The sequence below is a fragment of the Pelmatolapia mariae genome, linkage group LG1 (assembly GCF_036321145.2).
Source record: "Pelmatolapia mariae isolate MD_Pm_ZW linkage group LG1, Pm_UMD_F_2, whole genome shotgun sequence".
Lineage (NCBI taxonomy): Eukaryota > Metazoa > Chordata > Actinopteri > Cichliformes > Cichlidae > Pelmatolapia > Pelmatolapia mariae.
In genome coordinates this window covers 4,679,502-4,698,068 of record NC_086227.1, presented here as the reverse complement: position 1 = coordinate 4,698,068, position 18,567 = coordinate 4,679,502, and the positions used below count along the sequence as shown (strand labels likewise).

Here is an 18,567-nt window from a genome sequence, read left to right as displayed (position 1 = left end):
GTCAAAATTTCTTTGAGTTTTTTTTATGGACAAGATTTCTGGCCTTTAATTCTCATTTTCTACTTCTACCATAGATTCCTCTGTTTTGCCCTTGTGCTCAGCTGTCTTTCGGTCTGAGCCAGTCACATTCTCCTCTCTGTCTCAGGTAGTTAACCAGCTACGTCCTGCAAAGTGCATACTTAACAGTATCCCTGCTCACTTTAACCTCGGAACCCCTTAATCCTAAAGAATTTGCAATAACTTGCATTTTTACTAATATATTTTTCATCATTTAAATTTCCCAAATTTTCACAAAATTCTTATTTGTGCCATACGTTTCAGAATATCACATTGTTGTTTTTAAGAAGCTCACAATTTCAAATTCAAAAAACCCAAATTTAACATGGAATATTTTTTTTCTTTTATAATTTTAAGTTTTTACAAAATACTGTGTAGTATTTATACTGTAAAATTAGTTCCATTTTAAAACAAAAATACATATTTACATTTACTGCATTGGACAAAGGGGAAAACAGATTAAAAGAACTGTAAGAATTCTTTAATCATAATTTGAGAACTGTGTCAATGTGACTGATACAAAATGTATCCACATAACTACAGAACACACAGCATAATGGAAAACCAGTGCAGTGTTTTGAATCCTCTTCACCCAGAAGCTTATCCTACAGAAATACACATCCAATATATACTCATGTGCAAGAGTCAGAGTCTTAGAAGTTATGACAAGAATGCCCTCTTTTTCACAGTTAATCTGTGCACAGACAGAGGAACAAACAAAGAGCAACAGAGGAAAGAATGTGTGCTGAAATGTGAAAAACTTCACTTGGGCAAAGTTACTGTGTTTCCAATCAAAGCTGTGACCTACATTTGCAAATTCAAGCCAACAACCAAGTCTACACTACTGGCACAGACTCAGAAACTAATAAAGTACAAGCACAGACTTTGTTTCCTGAACTGAAATGAAAGCAATACATAATTACATTTTAGGATTTAAAGATATCCTCTTCCACTGCAAAAGATGCCTTCAGATCAGAGGGAATAGATCATGTCTACCAGCTGTATAATTTTAGTGTTCACATAGATGAAGCTGATCCACATACAGTGGCTTGCAAAAGTATTCGGCCCCCTTGAACTTTCCCACATTTTGTCACATTACAGCCACAAACATGAATCAATTTTATTGGAATTCCACGTGAAAGACCAATACAAAGTGGTGTACACGTGAGAAGTGGAACGAAAATCATACATGATTCCAAACATTTTTTACAAATAAATAACTGCAAAGTGGGGTGTGCGTAATTATTCAGCCCCCTGAGTCAATACTTTGTAGAACCACCTTTTGCTGCAATTACAGCTGCCAGTCTTTTAGGGTATGTCTCTTTCAGTCTCTCATCTAGAGACTGAAATCCTTGCCCATTCTTCTTTGCAAACCAGTTCCAGCTCAGTCAGATTAGATGGACAGCGTTTGTGAACAGCAGTTTTCAGATCTTGCCACAGATTCTCGATTGGATTTAGACACTGGACAGGTCAGGGATAAAGTTACTGAGAAATTTAAAGCAGGCTTAGGCTACAAAAAGATTTCCCAAGCCTTGAACATCCCACGGAGCACTGTTCAAGCAATCATTTAGAAATGGAAGGAGTATGGCACAACTGTAAACCTACCAAGACAAGGCCGTCCACCTAAACTCACAGGCCGAACAAGGAGAGCGCTGATCAGAAATGCAGCCAAGAGGCCCATGGTGACTCTGGACGAGCTGCAGAGATCTACAGCTCAGGTGGGGGAATCTGTCCATAGGACAACTATTAGTCGTGCACTGCACAAAGTTGGCCTTTATGGAAGAGTGGCAAGAAGAAAGCCATTGTTAACAGAAAACCATAAGAGGTCCCGTTTGCAGTTTGCCACAAGCCATGTGGGGGACACAGCAAACATGTGGAAGAAGGTGCTCTGGTCAGATGAGACCAAAATGGAACTTTTTGGCCAAAATGCAAAACGCTATGTGTGGCGGAAAACTAACACTGCACATCACTCTGAACACACCATCCCCACTGTCAAATATGGTGGTGGCAGCATCATGCTCTGGGGGTGCTTCTCTTCAGCAGGGACAGGGAAGCTGGTCAGGGTTGATGGGAAGATGGATGGAGCCAAATACAGTGCAATCTTGGAAGAAAACCTCTTGGAGTCTCCAAAAGACTTGAGACTGGGGCGGAGGTTCACCTTCCAGCAGGACCACGACCCTAAACATAAAGCCAGGGCAACAATGGAATGGTTTAAAACAAAACATATCCATGTGTTAGAATGGCCCAGTCAAAGTCCAGATCTAAATCCAATCCAGAATCTGTGGCAAGATCTGAAAACTGCTGTTCACAAACGGTGTCCATCTAATCTGACTGAGCTGGAGCTGTTTTGCAAAGAAGAATGGGCAAGGATTTCAGTCTGTAGATGTGCAAAGCTGGTAGAGACATACCCTAAAAGACTGGCAGCTGTAATTGCAGCAAAAGGTGGTTCTACAAAGTATTGACTCAGGGGGCTGAATAATTACGCACACCCCACTTTGCAGTTATTTATTTGTAAAAAATGTTTGGAATCATGTATGATTTTCGTTCCACTTCTCACGTGTACACCACTTTGTATTGGTCTTTCACGTGGAATTCCAATAAAATTGATTCATGTTTGTGGCTGTAATGGCCTATAATAACTATTGTGATCTACAGTGTTAACCTCTTCGACATGTCAATAGCTGTGAACAAAGAGAAACTTGTAAATAACTCATGAAAGAATAAAGTTACGTTGAAACCAAGCACACCATTGTTTTTCTTGTGACATTACCAATAAGTTTGATGTGTCACATGGCCCTCTTCCTATTGAAAAAACAAAAGTTGTATCCAAGATGGCCGACTTCTAAATGGCCACCATGGTCACCACCCATCTTGAGGAGTTTGCCCCCTCAGATATACTAATGTGCCACAAACAGGACTTTAATATCACCAACCACTCCCATTTTATTACGGTGTATCCATATATATGGCCCACCCTGTATTTTATTTGGGTCTTTCTATTGGATATGATCAGTAATAAGCATGGTGCATTAAAACATCCATACAGTGCCTGTCTGTTCAAAGTTTATGCTAACATCATAGTGCTTTGACACCTTTGTGACACACACACACACACACACACACACACACACACACACACACACACACACACACACACACACACACGCAGACACACACACACACACACACACACACACACACTAGCTTTGTGACACACAAGAAAATTCTCTTTAGTGTGTCTGGATGAATCATGAATCAGTGTGTGCACTTATGTAACACCATTGCCCTGTTGTGCATGTTCATAGACTGCGATGAGGTACAGTGTGTGCCAGCTCATTATTTTTTCCGGCCCCCAAAGCTGGAAGAGAGCTGCTGACTGAAAACAGTAATGACTTCTTTGGTACTTAGAACAGCCACAAAGCTTCTTTAAGCTTTTATACATGATTCCCAGGTGAATGTGGTGTCAGCTTTCTGTCACTGTGCTGTCAAGTAAGTTCATGTGAACGTGTATAGTTACAAAGGGATGATTATTTTAGTTTAAATGAACCAGTACCCGAGCCGAATTGTCAGAATCCTTGAATCACAGCCCGACGAGCTGGTGTGGCAGTAATCTTCCACTCCAGCTAATTAATCAACCAACAACCCAGACAGAGTTTTAATTCATTTGAAAACCTAAAAATGACAGCCTCAACACAGAATTTAATCTATATTAGATTCAAACGGCTTCTCTCAAAATGTAAAAGAACCCACCCATAACTTTAATCATACTGTACATCTTGTTCTGACATATAACACAGAAACTGAACATTTAACAGCGTTTCCTGAAAAGCATCTTTTATCTGATCATTTCCTAATTTCCTTTAAATTTACAATAATGGATTACACAGCTGCAAGGAATAGATTTCATCACAGTCGACTGGCAAACATGGCTTGCCATCGGAGGGCCGCCGCCAGGCCCGGCACTGTCACCGGCGCCTTCGGGGCCCTCTAGCGCCGGTCCAGCGTGAAGGTCAGATGGGGTGGTGGTTCCCGGACCCCGCCCCATCCTCCCCACGCTTTCTCCCGCCGGGTGCGATCGCTCGGTAGCGAGACCGAGACGCCCGGTCCGTCCCGGTGGTCATACCATGACAGGCCTTGTCACAGAGGGGGTAGGCAAACCCAGAGTTTGCCCAGCCTACAAAGGCGATGGGGCCCTGTCCAGCAAACACGGTTTCTCGAACCATCATCCCGGTCCACATCTGCATCCGGAAAGCCTCGCCCTGGTCGACAGGGCTCAGTAGCCCCGAGTGAGCGCACAGCGGTTCCGCCGCCGCCGCCTGAGGGGCTACCTGGTTGATCCTACCAGTAGCATATGCTTGTCTCAAAGATTAAGCCATGCAGGTCTATGTACACGCAGCCGGTACAGTGAAACTGTGAATGGCTCTGTGGCGTGGGTGTGGGCAGTACGCGGGGATGCAATCGCAGCCAGTAAATTTGTGTGACGTTTGTGCGGGTCTGAGTGGTGACGCGGGGTCGACCGACACTGACTCTGGGGAGGAGGCGGCGGGACCCTTTACAGAGGCCCCACTGCCTCCCGTTGTGCACCCCACGGAAGATTTTCCACTAGTCTCGGGACGACACCCTACGCTCAGCCTATGACCAAGTGATAGACATTGATGGTCGCTTGGTGCGCCCTGAAGCCGCGCAAACTTCAGTTACGGAACGATCGGCTTTATTGAGTGAGTCGCAACACTCGCACGGGAGGTGCCCCAGGCCTCCACGGGATTTTCTCCCTTTGAGTTACTGTACGGCAGGCAGCCACGGGGGGTGCTCAACCTAATGAAAGAAAACTGGGAGGAACGGTCGAGCCCTGCAAAAAATGAAATTCAATATGTGCTGGACCTGAGAGCAAAGTTGCACAGGGTGGGGCGGTTATCACGGGAGAATTTGTTCCAGGCCCAGCAACGTCAGCAAAGCCTGTACAACAGAGGGGCTAGGCTCAGGCAATTTTCACCGGGAGATAAAGTGCTTGTATTACTCCCTTCTTCCAGCTCTAAACTGCTCGCCAAGTGGCAAGGGCCCTTCGTGGTCACACGGCGGGTGGGAGATGACTATGAGGTCGCCCAGTCGGACAGGGGAGGAGAGCCGCAGGTTTACCACCTTAACCTCCTTAAAGCCTGGAGGGAGGTGGAGACCACTTCTCTGGTGAGCCTGGTAAGGGAAAAAGATGAGTTGGGGCCGGAGGTGCCAAAATCTAACATCCCCGCGTCCCTCCATTGTGACGACCATCTCACACAGGCCCAGAGAGCGGATGTTGCTGCATTTCAACAGCGGTTTTCTGATGTGTTCTCCCCCCTGCCCGGCCTTACTTCGCTCATAGAGCACCATTTTGAGACGGAGCCTGGCGTGACGGTGCATTCACGGCCCTACAGGCTCCCTGAGCATAAAAGGCAAACTGTGAATGAAATGCTGAAGCTGGGAGTAATAGAAGAGTCGCACAACGCGTGGTGTAGCCCCATAGTGCTTGTCGTGAAGAAGGATGGATCTATACGGTTCTGTGTCGACTATCGCAGGGTGAATGAGGTGTCACGTTTTGACGCTTATCCCATGCCCCGGGTTGACGAGCTCCTGGACCGGTTGGGCACTGCTCGCTTTTTCACGACACTGGATTTGACCAAGGGCTACTGGCAGATTCCCTTACCTGCAGAGTCTAAGGAAAAAACGGCCTTCTCCAATCGAGAGTAGGTTCGGCCGGATGGGCCCCGGCCTCAGTCAGGCGGTGGGGGTGTGTGGTGCGGGTGTGGTCTCTGGCCCGCTGCAGAGGAGGGGTGGCACGGTGAGCTCCTGGGGCAGTGCGGAGGCGGGGCTGAACAGGTGTTTGGGATGAGTGACTGATTGAGACTTTTCTTATGTTTCAGTGACAGTCGAGGAAGAAGGAGAGCGACTACTGAGCGGGAGTGTCTGTGTCCCGTGCGTCGAGCCAAAGCCACAGTATATAATAAAAGAGTGTGTCACCATAACCACGGTGTGTGTGCGTGTGTTGGGGTCCGACGTCACAGGCTCATTAAATCAGTTATGGTTCCTTTGATCGCTCATCTGTTACTTGTATAACTGTGGCAATTCTAGAGCTAATACATGCAAACGAGCGCTGACCCTCCAGGTATGCGTGCATTTATCAGACCCGAAACCCGCTTTGGTGACTCTAGATAACCTCGAGCCGATCGCTGGCCCTCCGTGGCGGCGACGTCTTATTCAAATGTCTGCCCTATCAACTTTCCATGGTGACCATGGGTAACGGGGAATCAGGGTTCGATTCTGGAGAGGGAGTCTGAGAAACGGCTACCACATCCAAGGTAGGCAGCAGGCACGCAAATTACCCACTCCCAACTCGGGGAGGTAGTGACGAAAAATAACAATACAGGACTCTTTCGAGGCCCTGTAATTGGAATGAGTACACTTGGGGGTGGCTGTAGCTCAGGTGGTAGAGCGGGTCACCTACTCACCGGAAGGTTGGTGGTTCGATCACAGGCTCCTTCAGTCTACATGCCAAATATCCTTGGGCAAGATACTAACCCCATATTTCCCTCCGATGCATCCATCGGAGTGTGAATGTGAGTGAATGTTAGATAGAAGCACTAAAAACCTTAGATAAAGTGCTTGTGTGAATGGGTATGATTGGGTGACTGCACGAGTTGCATAAAGCGCTTTGAGTGCTCAGTGAGAGTAGAAAAGCGTTATCAGACTAAGCGGGTGGAGAGGTAAGTGACGGAAGTGACGGACAAGGTAAGCGACTCATGTTGTAACTGACGTCAGACGCCGGAGATTTTGGCGGAAAATTAAAGCGAATGGTAGTTTAGATTTGAATAAATTCCTTTAAGCTTCAGTATAACCAAATACACTTATCAATTGTCTTATAACTAACAACATTTGTCTAAATCATCTCCAACACCCTGGAGAACAACGGGGAGAGTTTAGAGGCTCTCCAAGATTACATTGATCAGTACTTCCAGGATCTCGTGATGAAGAAGGCTCAGAGTGCAGCTTCCCCGGCCAAACCTGACACGCCGTCGTCGAAAAGACTTCGCCCGGCAGATTCCCCCGGCACAACATCGCCAGCCGGCAAAGATATTGTCGACATACTGGAGTCAATCGACCAACGACTGTCCAGTTTCGATGCAAGGCTGTCCTTGGTGGAGATTCTTCACCGGGAATTTAAATCCTTGCGAGAGTCCCTGGAGTTCAGCCAGCAGCAGGTGGAAACGCTCGCTGCTGAAAATGCCACGCTAAGGGAGTCGGTGAAATGTCTCACAGACAATGTTACTCAGCTAAATAGAGAAAATAAAAAAATAAAAGAAACAGTCATTGATCTACAAGCTCGTAGCATGCGTGATAATCTGGTATTTTCTGGTATTCCAGAAGCCGCTGGAGAGGACGCGGAGACCACGGTAAAAAGCTTCATCAAAACCCACCTGAAGCTGCCCGAGGACACGGTGAAGAACATCGTCTTTGATAGGGTGCATCGCCTCGGCCCCATTCGGGCTGCGGCCGGGAGACCACGTCCTATCGTGGCCAAATTCGGCCACTACAAACAAAAGGAACAGGTGAAAAGCCGCGGCAGGGAATTAAAAGGAACGGACTTCAGCGTGAACGACCAGTTCCCCAAAGAGATCCTGGAACGACGCAGGGTCCTCTTCCCAATCCGACGCAGCTTTATCCAGAAGGGCTCCCGCGCTGTCATCGCTGTGGACCGGCTGTACGTGGACGGACAGCTCCACCGCGACCGCGGCATCACTCCGTGGCTGTATTAACTTCACACCAGATAAGAATCCGCTACACCCTTTCCCCACCCACTCACACTAACTTGCATTAACATCTGTTTAACTTACTAGTATCAAATCACATCTTAGGTGTGATTTCATAGCAGAATTAACACCGTCACTCTCCGTCAATGGTTTGATCGGAATGTTTCCGGATTTTTTTTTTTTTCTTCTCGTTTTTTGTTCTCTTTTTTCCCCCTCTTGTTTTTATGCTGCTCACCCTTGTCCTTGGTTTCTTTCTTTCTTTTTTCTTTCTTTCACTGCTTCGATCCCCTGCTTCCACACTCATCCACAAACAACATCCTTTATTTGGACACATACGCACAGCACGATCACGCACAGCCATGCGCTCAACGGCAGCACATTTACATCAGACAGTGCACACAGTCGTATAGGATACACACACTTAAACCAAGCGTACTCATATTAGTAAATATGCACACACATAGTCAGACTCAGGGAGCATCTCACCACACATTTTTTCTCTCTCCCCCTCTTTTTATTTACGAACAAGTGATGTATTCTCTCCACCTGTCTAAGCGACACACACAGCGCACACCCCTAGTTATACACAGACATCTATGGGTGCACTAAGATTCGTTACATGGAATGTAAATGGAGCTGGCTCCAGAGAAAAGAGGTTAAAAATATTTAACCAACTCAAAAAACTACAGGCAGATGTTGTCCTTTTACAAGAGACCCACAGACCTCTTAGAGGTTCGAATGAACTTAAAACACCTGAGTTTCCTAATGTGTTCTCAGCTTGTTATAATTCTAGACAAAGGGGAGTAGCAATTTTAATCCATAAAAAAATTAATTTCACAGTACTCGATACAGTTATAGATCCAGAGGGCAGATTCTTAATCATTAAACTATCTATACTTGATAAAAAGCTATGTATTGTAAGTGTATATGGTCCAAATGTTGATGATCCCTCATTCTTTCACGGTTTTTTCAGTGCACTCTCCGAACACTTAGATGGCACACTTGTTCTTGGAGGCGACCTCAACCTTGGACTAAATGAAGAAATGGATAGGCTCAATACAGCAGGAACTCAGCGTAATTGGCAGTCCATAAATATAATCAAACAGTATATGAGCGACTTTGGTCTTTGCGATGCATGGCGCTCCCTTCACCCCACCAGTAAGGAATATACTTTTTTCTCACATGTCCATCACTCCTACTCTCGTCTGGATTATTCTTTGGTCAGCAGCTCACTGCTGAGGGACATTTCAGACACTGAGATTCACCCTATAGCTGTCAGCGATCATGCTCCTGTATCTTTAACACTAATGCACAAGAATAATACTACGCCTAGTAAAAACTGGAGATTTAATACATCACTGCTTAAAGATGAAGACTTTATTAAATATTTTAAAAAAGAGTGGACTTCATATTTAGACTTTAATGACACTCCCGGAACATCAGCTTCTGTTCTATGGGAAGCAGGGAAAGCTGTGATGAGAGGTAAAATAATTTCTTTCTCATCACATAAAAAGAAAAAAGAAAACAAAAATATCCAGGAATTAGAAAAAACCATCAAATCACTAGAAGAAGCCTATGCGTCCGACCAAGATCAGGAAACATTGAACAAAATACGCAAAACAAAACTAGAATTAAATGAGATAATTGATAAAAAAACAAAATTCTTAGTACAAAGACTACGCTTACAAAATTATGAACATGGTAATAAATCCGGTCAATTTCTAGCAAACCAGCTAAAAATAAATAAAGAAAAAACAACTCTATGTGCTGTTCAAGACTCATCTGGGAATACAGTATATGACCCGAAACAAATAAACAACATCTTCAGGGATTTCTATAAAACGTTGTATTCACCACAAATAAACCCATCTAAAAAGGAAATTGATCAGTTTTTAGACAACATAACTCTCCCAAAATTATTAGACTCTCAAGCAATGGCATTGGATTCGCCACTGACACCAGGTGAACTCCAGGAAGCCCTGTTAAGTATGCCCAATAATAAGGCTCCAGGTCCAGACGGCTTTCCTGCAGAATTCTACAAAGAATTCTGGACGATTTTAGCCCCAATTTTTTACAGAACGCTGTTGGAAATCAAAGAAAATGGCAGACTCCCATCAAATATGAATTCTGCAAACATTAATCTCCTGCTAAAACCAGGCAAAGACCCTGTATATCCCTCAAGCTATCGTCCAATATCCCTTATAAATGTAGACCTTAAAATAATCTGCAAAGCTCTCTCGAAGAGACTAGAGAAAATAACCCCCCTCTTAATTCATCCTGACCAAACTGGTTTCATAAAAGGTAGGCACTCATCAACAAATACACGTAGATTACTTAATTTGATAGACTACTCATACAGTAAAAACCTTGAAACTACAATATTTTCTTTAGATGCAGAAAAAGCGTTTGACAGAGTTAACTGGAAATTTCTATTTGCAACTTTACACAAATTTGGTTTTGGATCTTCTTTCATCAGCTGGTTAAAAATATTATATAATTCCCCAACAGCTTGTGTCAGAACAAATGACCAGACATCCTCCAGCTTCTGTCTCCTGAGGGGCACCAGGCAGGGATGCCCACTCTCCCCTTCACTGTTTGCAATTTTTATTGAACCACTAGCAGCAGCAATTAGACAGAATTCAGTAATTAAGGGCATAAAATGCAAGAACGTGGAACATAAAATCAGCCTTTATGCGGATGATGTGCTACTCTTTCTCCAAAATTCACAAACCAATATCTCTGGGGTGATTGAATTGATAAACTCTTTTGCAAGAATATCAGATTACTCAATTAACTGGTCAAAATCTACAGTCCTTCCGATTAATTGCTCCTTCCATAATTCCTCTTCTACTCCACTGCAATCGGGAAATATAAAATATTTAGGTATTAATGTTTCTCCCAAGCTTGCAGATCTAACTAAATTAAACTATATCCCACTTTTAAAGAAAGTAGAAGGCGATCTGGCTAGGTGGAAATGTCTACCCATATCACTCATGGGAAGGGTTGCCGCTATAAAAATGATGGTCTTACCAAAAATAAATTATTTATTCTTAATGATCCCAACTAAACCGCCACAAGATTGGTTCAGATCTCTAGATTCATATATGTCCAAATTCCTTTGGAAAAATAAGCCCCCACGTATAAGCTTAAAAACACTACAAAAGACCAAGGATAAAGGAGGATTAGAACTACCTAACTTTCAGCACTACTTCTTAGCCAACAGGCTCCAATTTATCTCAGGATGGCTAAAACATACCCTCTTAGATGAACCTTGGCTAGATGTAGAACAAGCACTTTGCAATAATCTAGAGATTTCAGATCTACCATTTATCAGCTCAAACATTCAACGACATGAATGCTTCAAAAGCGTCAACATTAGCTCCTCTCTGACAGCATGGTGGGAGTTTCTGAAGTTGACAGAGTCTTCATTAATCCCATGCAAACGTACACCTATCTGGAACAACCCTGACATATTACAAAACAATAATATGATAAACTTTTCAGATTGGAGTGGTAAAGGAATCAAATATTTAGAACATATACTAGAAGGAACAGAATTTATTTCATTTGACAGACTAGTTACACAATATGGGATCAACAAGAAAAGATTTTTAGAATATCAACAAATTAAATCCATAGTAAAAAAAATTTTTAAACCGGGTCAAGTTGAACTACAAACACCACCAAGTGTGGTTCAATTTCTTACTCTTAAAACCCCCAAATTACTATCCAAAATATACAGAATGCTTTCTAAAATAGATGAATCAATATCACTTCCTATTGCAAAATAGGAAGCGGATTTATCAGTTAACTTAGACCAAAACTTCTGGTCTCAGATTTGCTTAAAAACCTTTCATCTAATTAGAAATCCCAGTCTTCAATTAATTCAATACAAAATACTACATAGAGTGCACTATACAGGTCATCGGATGTTCAAGATGGGCTTTACGTCTACCAACAACTGCTCACACTGCCAAACCAATTCACTGGACAATTATATCCACGCTCTTTGGTTCTGTCCACCAGTTCAGAAGTTTTGGCGTGAGATATGTGAAGACTTATCGAAGTGTCTGAAATGTAACATTCCAACTTCTCCTTTAGTGTGTTTGTTGGGCAGCTTAGATAATGTCACTTCAGAAAAGAATATAGCCCACATGGTTTTCACTGCCCTATGCATAGCCAAGAAAACAGTCCTCATGAACTGGAAAAATAAAAATAATCTTAATTCTAACCAGTATAGAAATTATCTATTAGATTACATTAGTCTTGATACAGCCTCTGCCACCACATCAGATCAATTGCTCTGGGCTCCTTTGATCAGCTCCATCACCTAGTGGGGGTGGGGGGTCATAGTTTGGTCCCACCTTTACTGTTGTGATTGGTGTGGGGGTAGGGACAGGCTTAGGGCGTCGGGGGGTTCCCCAGGAGCATCTTCCTTGGGGGGCTCAACCCGGGGTAGCGGTCATGGCCAATTAAGGGCTCTGTTGGCTCTTAGGTGACGGTTTCCTCGTGGCTGCGTGCAGCGGGGCTAGGGGAGGGTCTGTGCTGACGGACGTGGGTTACTGACCTGGTAGCCTGGCTGCCCCTGGGTGGGTCCGGGACGGGCATGAGGTTCTGGGGGCGCTCCGTCTCTGGGCTGGGGCCCTGGCCGGGCCTCGGGTCCTGGTTGGTGTGTTGCTGGGGTTGTGGGCGGGTGGGTATATGGGGGCCCAGTCCTGGTGCAGGGCGCCGCCAGTGCATCGAGCCACCTGGGGGACTCTTCAACTGGTGGGGGAGGTTGTCACATCTTGCAGGAGCTTTCCTCTCCTCAGGAATTCTCTCTGCAGGAGGGGGAGATATAGGAGAGGTGGAGGAAGATCTCAGCCTGGGCGTCTATTGTCTTGTGTAGTCTGGAAGATGAGTGGATGATGGGGTGGGTGCAGTTTTCTCTGTAATGGGGTCGGGTGGGCTGTCCCGGGCTCTGTGGGGCCGGGCGGCGCTGCTGCACTGGGCCCTGGTCCGGATGGGCCTGGGCCCCCTTTCCCTGGCGGGTTGCAGAGCATGGGGGTGCCTACTGGGGTCAGCGGGGGAGCTGGCCCCAGGGAGGGGTCACTTGCCCCTCCCTTTCTTCCCTCCCCATCTCCAGCTGCCTCCCTCTTCCCGCTCCACCACAATCACCCACACATGCATGGCCTTGGGGTAGGGGTGTGTCACCAGGGTGCAGAGGAGGCATCCCCCCCCTCTGTCCCCTTCTGGCTGCCTCTGCCTCAATTTTATCTCACAACTTAGACATTCACATTACTCACACTCTCATAACACATACATATAGGATCTTGGGGGTGGGCTCACAACACGGACTCCAAATTACCATCAGGGTGTACACCGCACCCCTGGCGTCGTTGCCCACCTCTCAATTTTAAATACACGTAGACATTGAGGGCTATCAGGAGGGGCTATGCGCTTACCTGCTGCTCTCTGGCAGGTAGCTCCATGCCCTCCTGGGTTTTAATTGCACCTTAGAACACATATACATCAACACTACATATGAGCGGGTAGAGGGAGGTTTGGAGTCTTCTCACACCCCCGGTCTCTGCGGCCTGCTGGAGCGGGGGGGCTAGGAGGAGGAGTTGGCCGTCCGACTGGGGTCTGGTGTGTGGGGGCTCCCTGCTGCTGCGGAGTCGGGGCAGTCTGCTTCTCCCCACTGCAGGGAAAAGGGTAACACCACCTGGGTCTGGGTGCAGTTTCCCCCTCCAGGGGCAAGGGTACCTAGACCCGGTTCTTAGAGTACGCTTGGGGAGTGTGATTGTGTGTACAGCGTCTCTTTATGTCTGTCTCCACGTTGGTTGAGTGTGGAGTAATTGCCTATGAGAGCATGAGGGTGGGAATGGATGTTTGTATTTGAGTGTGTCTGTATGTCTGTGTCTATATGTCAGGTTGGGTATCAGACGCCACCTCTCTGGGGACATCTCAGGCCCTCCAAGGTTTGGAGGCTTATCTCCCCCCACCACTTCCCCTGCCGGTGGCAGACGCCCTCAGACATCGATGCGTTGGTGGTTCTTTGTGTCCGGGGGTGGGCGTCCGGGTACACACCGGCTCACTCCTTGGTGGCTGCTTATCGGGGCCTGGAACCTGGGGCTCGCTCGGGCCACTTCGGGGGTGGGGTGCCCTCGGCCTCTCGGCCTGGGGCTCGGTCACTCAGGCACAGCTGGCTGCCGGCGGAGCTCACGGGCACGTCACTGCAACCCCCCCTGGCTTCTGCTCCGCGGCTGCTGAGTGACCCCTCATCTGGGACTCTCCTCAGCTCTTTCTGGGACAGTGGCACGGCTGCCCCTCTGTTGGTCTTCCTTGGTCTCTTGTGTTCTGGGGGCCTCTGGATGTCTGGAGTTTTGATCTCCTCCATACCTGCTTCATGCCCTGGAGGATGGGACTGTGGCCCCCCACACCCTCTAGCAGATCATTACATTAAGGAACCTTTTAAATACAAGCGCGCTCATGCTCACAGGTGTACACACAGGTGATCACACACACAAACTACACCCTTTTTGGCTCCTACCTCAAAGCACACTGTGCGCTGTCGATCTTACGTGCTGCACAATAATGTTTAATATTAAGTATGTAGTGTTATATTCCCATATATCATTGTGATGTTGTTTATTCTATTACTCTCGTTTTCTTCTGCTTGTTTTCTTTTTTCTTTCTCAACAGGTGATCCAGGTGATCGATATATGTATTTTTTGTCTGCTTATTTTGTTGGTTTTTGTTTTTTGCCCTTTATCCCCGTCCCTCTTCTCCGCTGTTTTTTTTTTTTGTTTGTTTTGTTTTTTCCCCCCTCTTTCTTTCTCCCTTTTCTTTTCCCCTGTCCCGTATCTAGCAAGTAAAAAAAAAAAATAAATAAAATAAACAATAAAAGGTAAATCAAATGGACCATTACGGCAAGGCTGGGATGGTCCATTTGGTAAAGTAAATCCGTTGGGCATCTTTCTTCGCCTTTAGACAATAATTCTGATGGCAAAAGAACCAAACGGGACAGGTTTAAAAAAAAAAAAAAAAAAAAAAAAAAAAAAGAGAGTAGAAAAGCGCTATATAAGAACCAGTCCATTTACCATTCACAGTACATAGCTTTCAGAAAGTTCTATAATTACATTTCAGGATAAAGTTCATCTTATTTAATGCCTTGTGTCTACACAGTATAGAGCAGCAGTATACATCTGACCTCTACTCCCATATAGGCCAATCATCTTGTTTACAATTTTACATCTTCACTGTGTCGACTCTGTCAACTCCTCCAAAAAAGAAAGTAGTTAATTTCCTTGCATAACGTTCAAACGCGCACTTTAAAGCAGATAACTGTAGGCATGCTGACGCTGGAGAAGAAATGGTACTTCAGTCATTTAGAAGATCATGCTTTAACCTGGAAAGTCAGTTTGCTGCTTTATAAAAACAAAAAAAGCCCTCCTAGAACATATTACTATTCATCACTGATTAAAGAAAATAAGAACCCTAGATTTGTCTTCAACACTGTAGCCACGGTGACAAAAAAGTCAGAGCTCTGTTGAGCCAACCATTCCCTTAAAGTCAACTCATAATAGCTTCATTAATTTCTTCAGGAATAAAATTTTAACCATTAGGGGAAAAAAATTACTCATAACAATCCCATAGATGTAATGTTATGTACAACTACTTTAAACTGATATTTATTTAGACTCTTTTTCTCCAATAGATCTTTCTGAGTTAACTTCAGTAATTACTTCCTCCAAACTATCAGCGTGTTTTTTAGATCCCATTCCCACAAGACTGCTGAAATAAATCCAACCATTAATTGATACCATCCATCCATCTATCCATTTTCTTCCACTTCTCCAGGGTCCACCCTTCTCCCTAGCTACCTCCTACCCGCCGAGGAGTTCCCAGGCCAACCAAGAAATATCTCTTCAGCATCCTGGGTCTTCCCCAGGGCCCATTCGCTTTGGGACATACTTGGAACACCTTACCCAGTTGGCACACAGGAGGCATTCTTTCAGATGCCTCCAGCACCTCGACTCGCTCCTTTTGATGTGGAGGAGTAGAGGCTCTACTCTGCGATCCTCCCAGATGGCTGACGTACTCACCCTATCTCTAAGGGAGAGGCCAGACATCCTTCGGAGGAAGCTTTCCACCATTTGTTCCCACGTTCTCTTTGGATCACTACCCAAAGCTCGTGACCATAGGTGAGAGTAGGGACGTAGATCGACCAGTAAATCGAAAGCTTCGCTTTTCCACTGAGCTCTCTTTTCACCACAATAGACAGTTATAGCGTTCGTGTCATTGCAGCCGCAGCACCAATTTGTCTGTCGATCTCTCAGTCCCCTCTCCCCTCACTCGGGAAAAAGACCTCTAGATTCTTTAACTCCTTCACTTGGGGCAGCAAATCATCCCTGTCCCAAAGTGGGCACTCCACCTTTTCCAGCTGTGGAGCATGGCTTCAGATGTGGAGGTGCTGATTCTCATTTCTGCTGCAAACCACTGGAGTCCAACACCCACCGGAAAGAAGTCCAACTTATCGCCAACAATGCAGACCAAGCTCTTGCAATGGTTGTATAAGAACCAAATAGCTTGCTCTGGCCACCTTGCTGTGTAGGGTGAGTCAGTAGAACTCTACACTTCCCGCATACCGTAGCTTGAAAATATGCATTGTGCATGATTTTAATTGTTATGCACACATTTAACAATTGTGGCTCAAATGGTAGAGTTGGTTTCCTATTTAGTGAAAGGTTGGTGGATCAATTCCCAGCTCCTACAGTCTCTGTGTATCTTATGTGTATCTTGGGCAAGATATTAAACCTAGACTTTCCCCCAATGCGTGGAGCGTGAGTATGTAGGAGAGTGTTAGGTAAAAGACCTTAGGTATGATATAGAGATAGAGAAAGAGATGAGGGGCATCAAACTTGATACTTGTATAGAAAAGCGCTATAGAAGTGCAATAGAAGTATTAATCCATTTATGATTTACAGTATTTTTAAAAGATAATGCAGGATAATAACAGGGTATATTGATTACAATACAATTGTTTAAAACTTGAACCTACTTGTGTCCCAACTCATGAGCAATGGTGAAAGCCAAATTGAGACCATTGTCCTCAGCTAACACACACTTCTTCTTCGCACTGCAGACACCACCCAGATAAGCAATACCTGTAATACAGTTACGTAAAATGACAATGAGTTTTATAAGTTACACTTATGATTGTGTTTTAATGTTTGACAGTGTTTGAGCAGTTAGTATAGTAAGTATAATAGTTAGCATAATGGAGTGTAAAAGCTTAAAAAGGTCATAAAGCAGTGTGTTACCTAAAACAGCTTACTGTGGATCAGCTTTTCTGTCTCGTCAGTTCAGTAGATTAGTAAAAGGTGAATTCGTACCCATTCATTTAATGCAACACAGCAATCTGTGTTAGACATGTCTGTCACAGGTCCCTGTTTAATTGATGCCATAGCATGATCATATTCATTCACTGTGACACATTTTCAATTCAAAGACAAAAATATTCAGAATGCACTACAAATCTAAGACGACAAGATGTGAAAAGTATAAAGATCTGTCATATCCCCTGACTGCCGAAATTGGTTACATGGATATGGAATAACAGGGCAATACTCATTTCACAGCATTGTCTTTGTTTATATATAAAGATAAACCTTTATTAGTCCCACATGTGGGAAATTTGTTTTGGTCACGGCAGAGTGGACAGTACAAAGTTAAGAGCACCAAATATTAAGAAAAAAACAATAGAATAGAATAAGATAAAATAGAATAACATACTATACAAACTAGAATAAAATACTATGTTGCCTCAGAAAAATTGCACTTGGTAATATTGCACATCAGGGAGACAGGACGAAGGCTACCATGGTGTATTGGATGTGTGTGTGTCTGTCTGCATGTGTGTGGTCATCTGCAAAGTCTTTGTTGTGGAGTCTGACAGCAGTAGGAAGGAAAGACTTGCGGAGTCTCTCCGTCTCACATTGTGGGTGCTGCAGCCTGCCACTGAAGGACCTGCTCAGTGCTGTCAGAGTCTCCTGCATGGGGTGGGAGATGTTGTTCAACAGGGATGACAGCTTAGCCACCATTCTCCTGTCACTCACCACCTCCACTGGGTCCAGGGGGCATCCTAGAACAGAGCTGGCTCTTGCTCTTAACGAAGGCGGTCGCATTTTTCTCCTCTCCTCTCCTCCTCTCCCTTAGCTTCCCTGCTTAGCCTCCTATGTCCTTGTCTAGTCTCGTGTTTTTTGTATTACTTTTCCCTGGAACACTCTCTCACAGTCTGTTCTCTAAAACCTAAAAGAGGAATTATGGATTGGATCAACTGGTCCCTAAATGCAGTTGACACCCCTTTCTCAACAAGAAGTTTGGGCTTGGGTGAGCCTGAGTGCTGAAGATATCTACCTATTTGGAACCATGGTAACAGGGTTCTGGCTGATCGGAGCTGGCTTGGCCCTGGCTTATCGAAAAATTAAGAAAGCGGAACCGGCTGTTCAAACCTCCACAAGGCTGCCCGCTGGAATTGAAACGATGGGAAGAGGCGTGAGTTTCTCAAAATGGGCTCATTGAGTGCAGCATGGATAAGATCTTGGAAAGGCTATTGCTGCTGTGAATACTCAGAATAAGATCACTGAGTGCAGACTGGATTACATCTCGGAAGGGCTAGCTTGGAATAACATCTCTGAGCGCAAATTGGATGACATCTCGAGGAGACACACTGTCGTGAGTTTTT

General features: G+C 44.9%; 1 protein-coding gene across 1 annotated transcript in view; it reads right to left on the bottom strand.

Annotated features, from left to right (window-relative positions):
• The window catches only part of adamts17 (ADAM metallopeptidase with thrombospondin type 1 motif, 17), a 130,318-nt gene that overhangs the window by 54,795 nt on the left and 56,956 nt on the right, over positions 1–18,567 (bottom strand). The window contains exon 8 of the mRNA XM_063470505.1: positions 16,882–16,987. Within this exon, the coding sequence (XP_063326575.1) occupies positions 16,882–16,987 (106 nt within the window). The remainder of the gene's footprint in view (positions 1–16,881; positions 16,988–18,567) is intronic.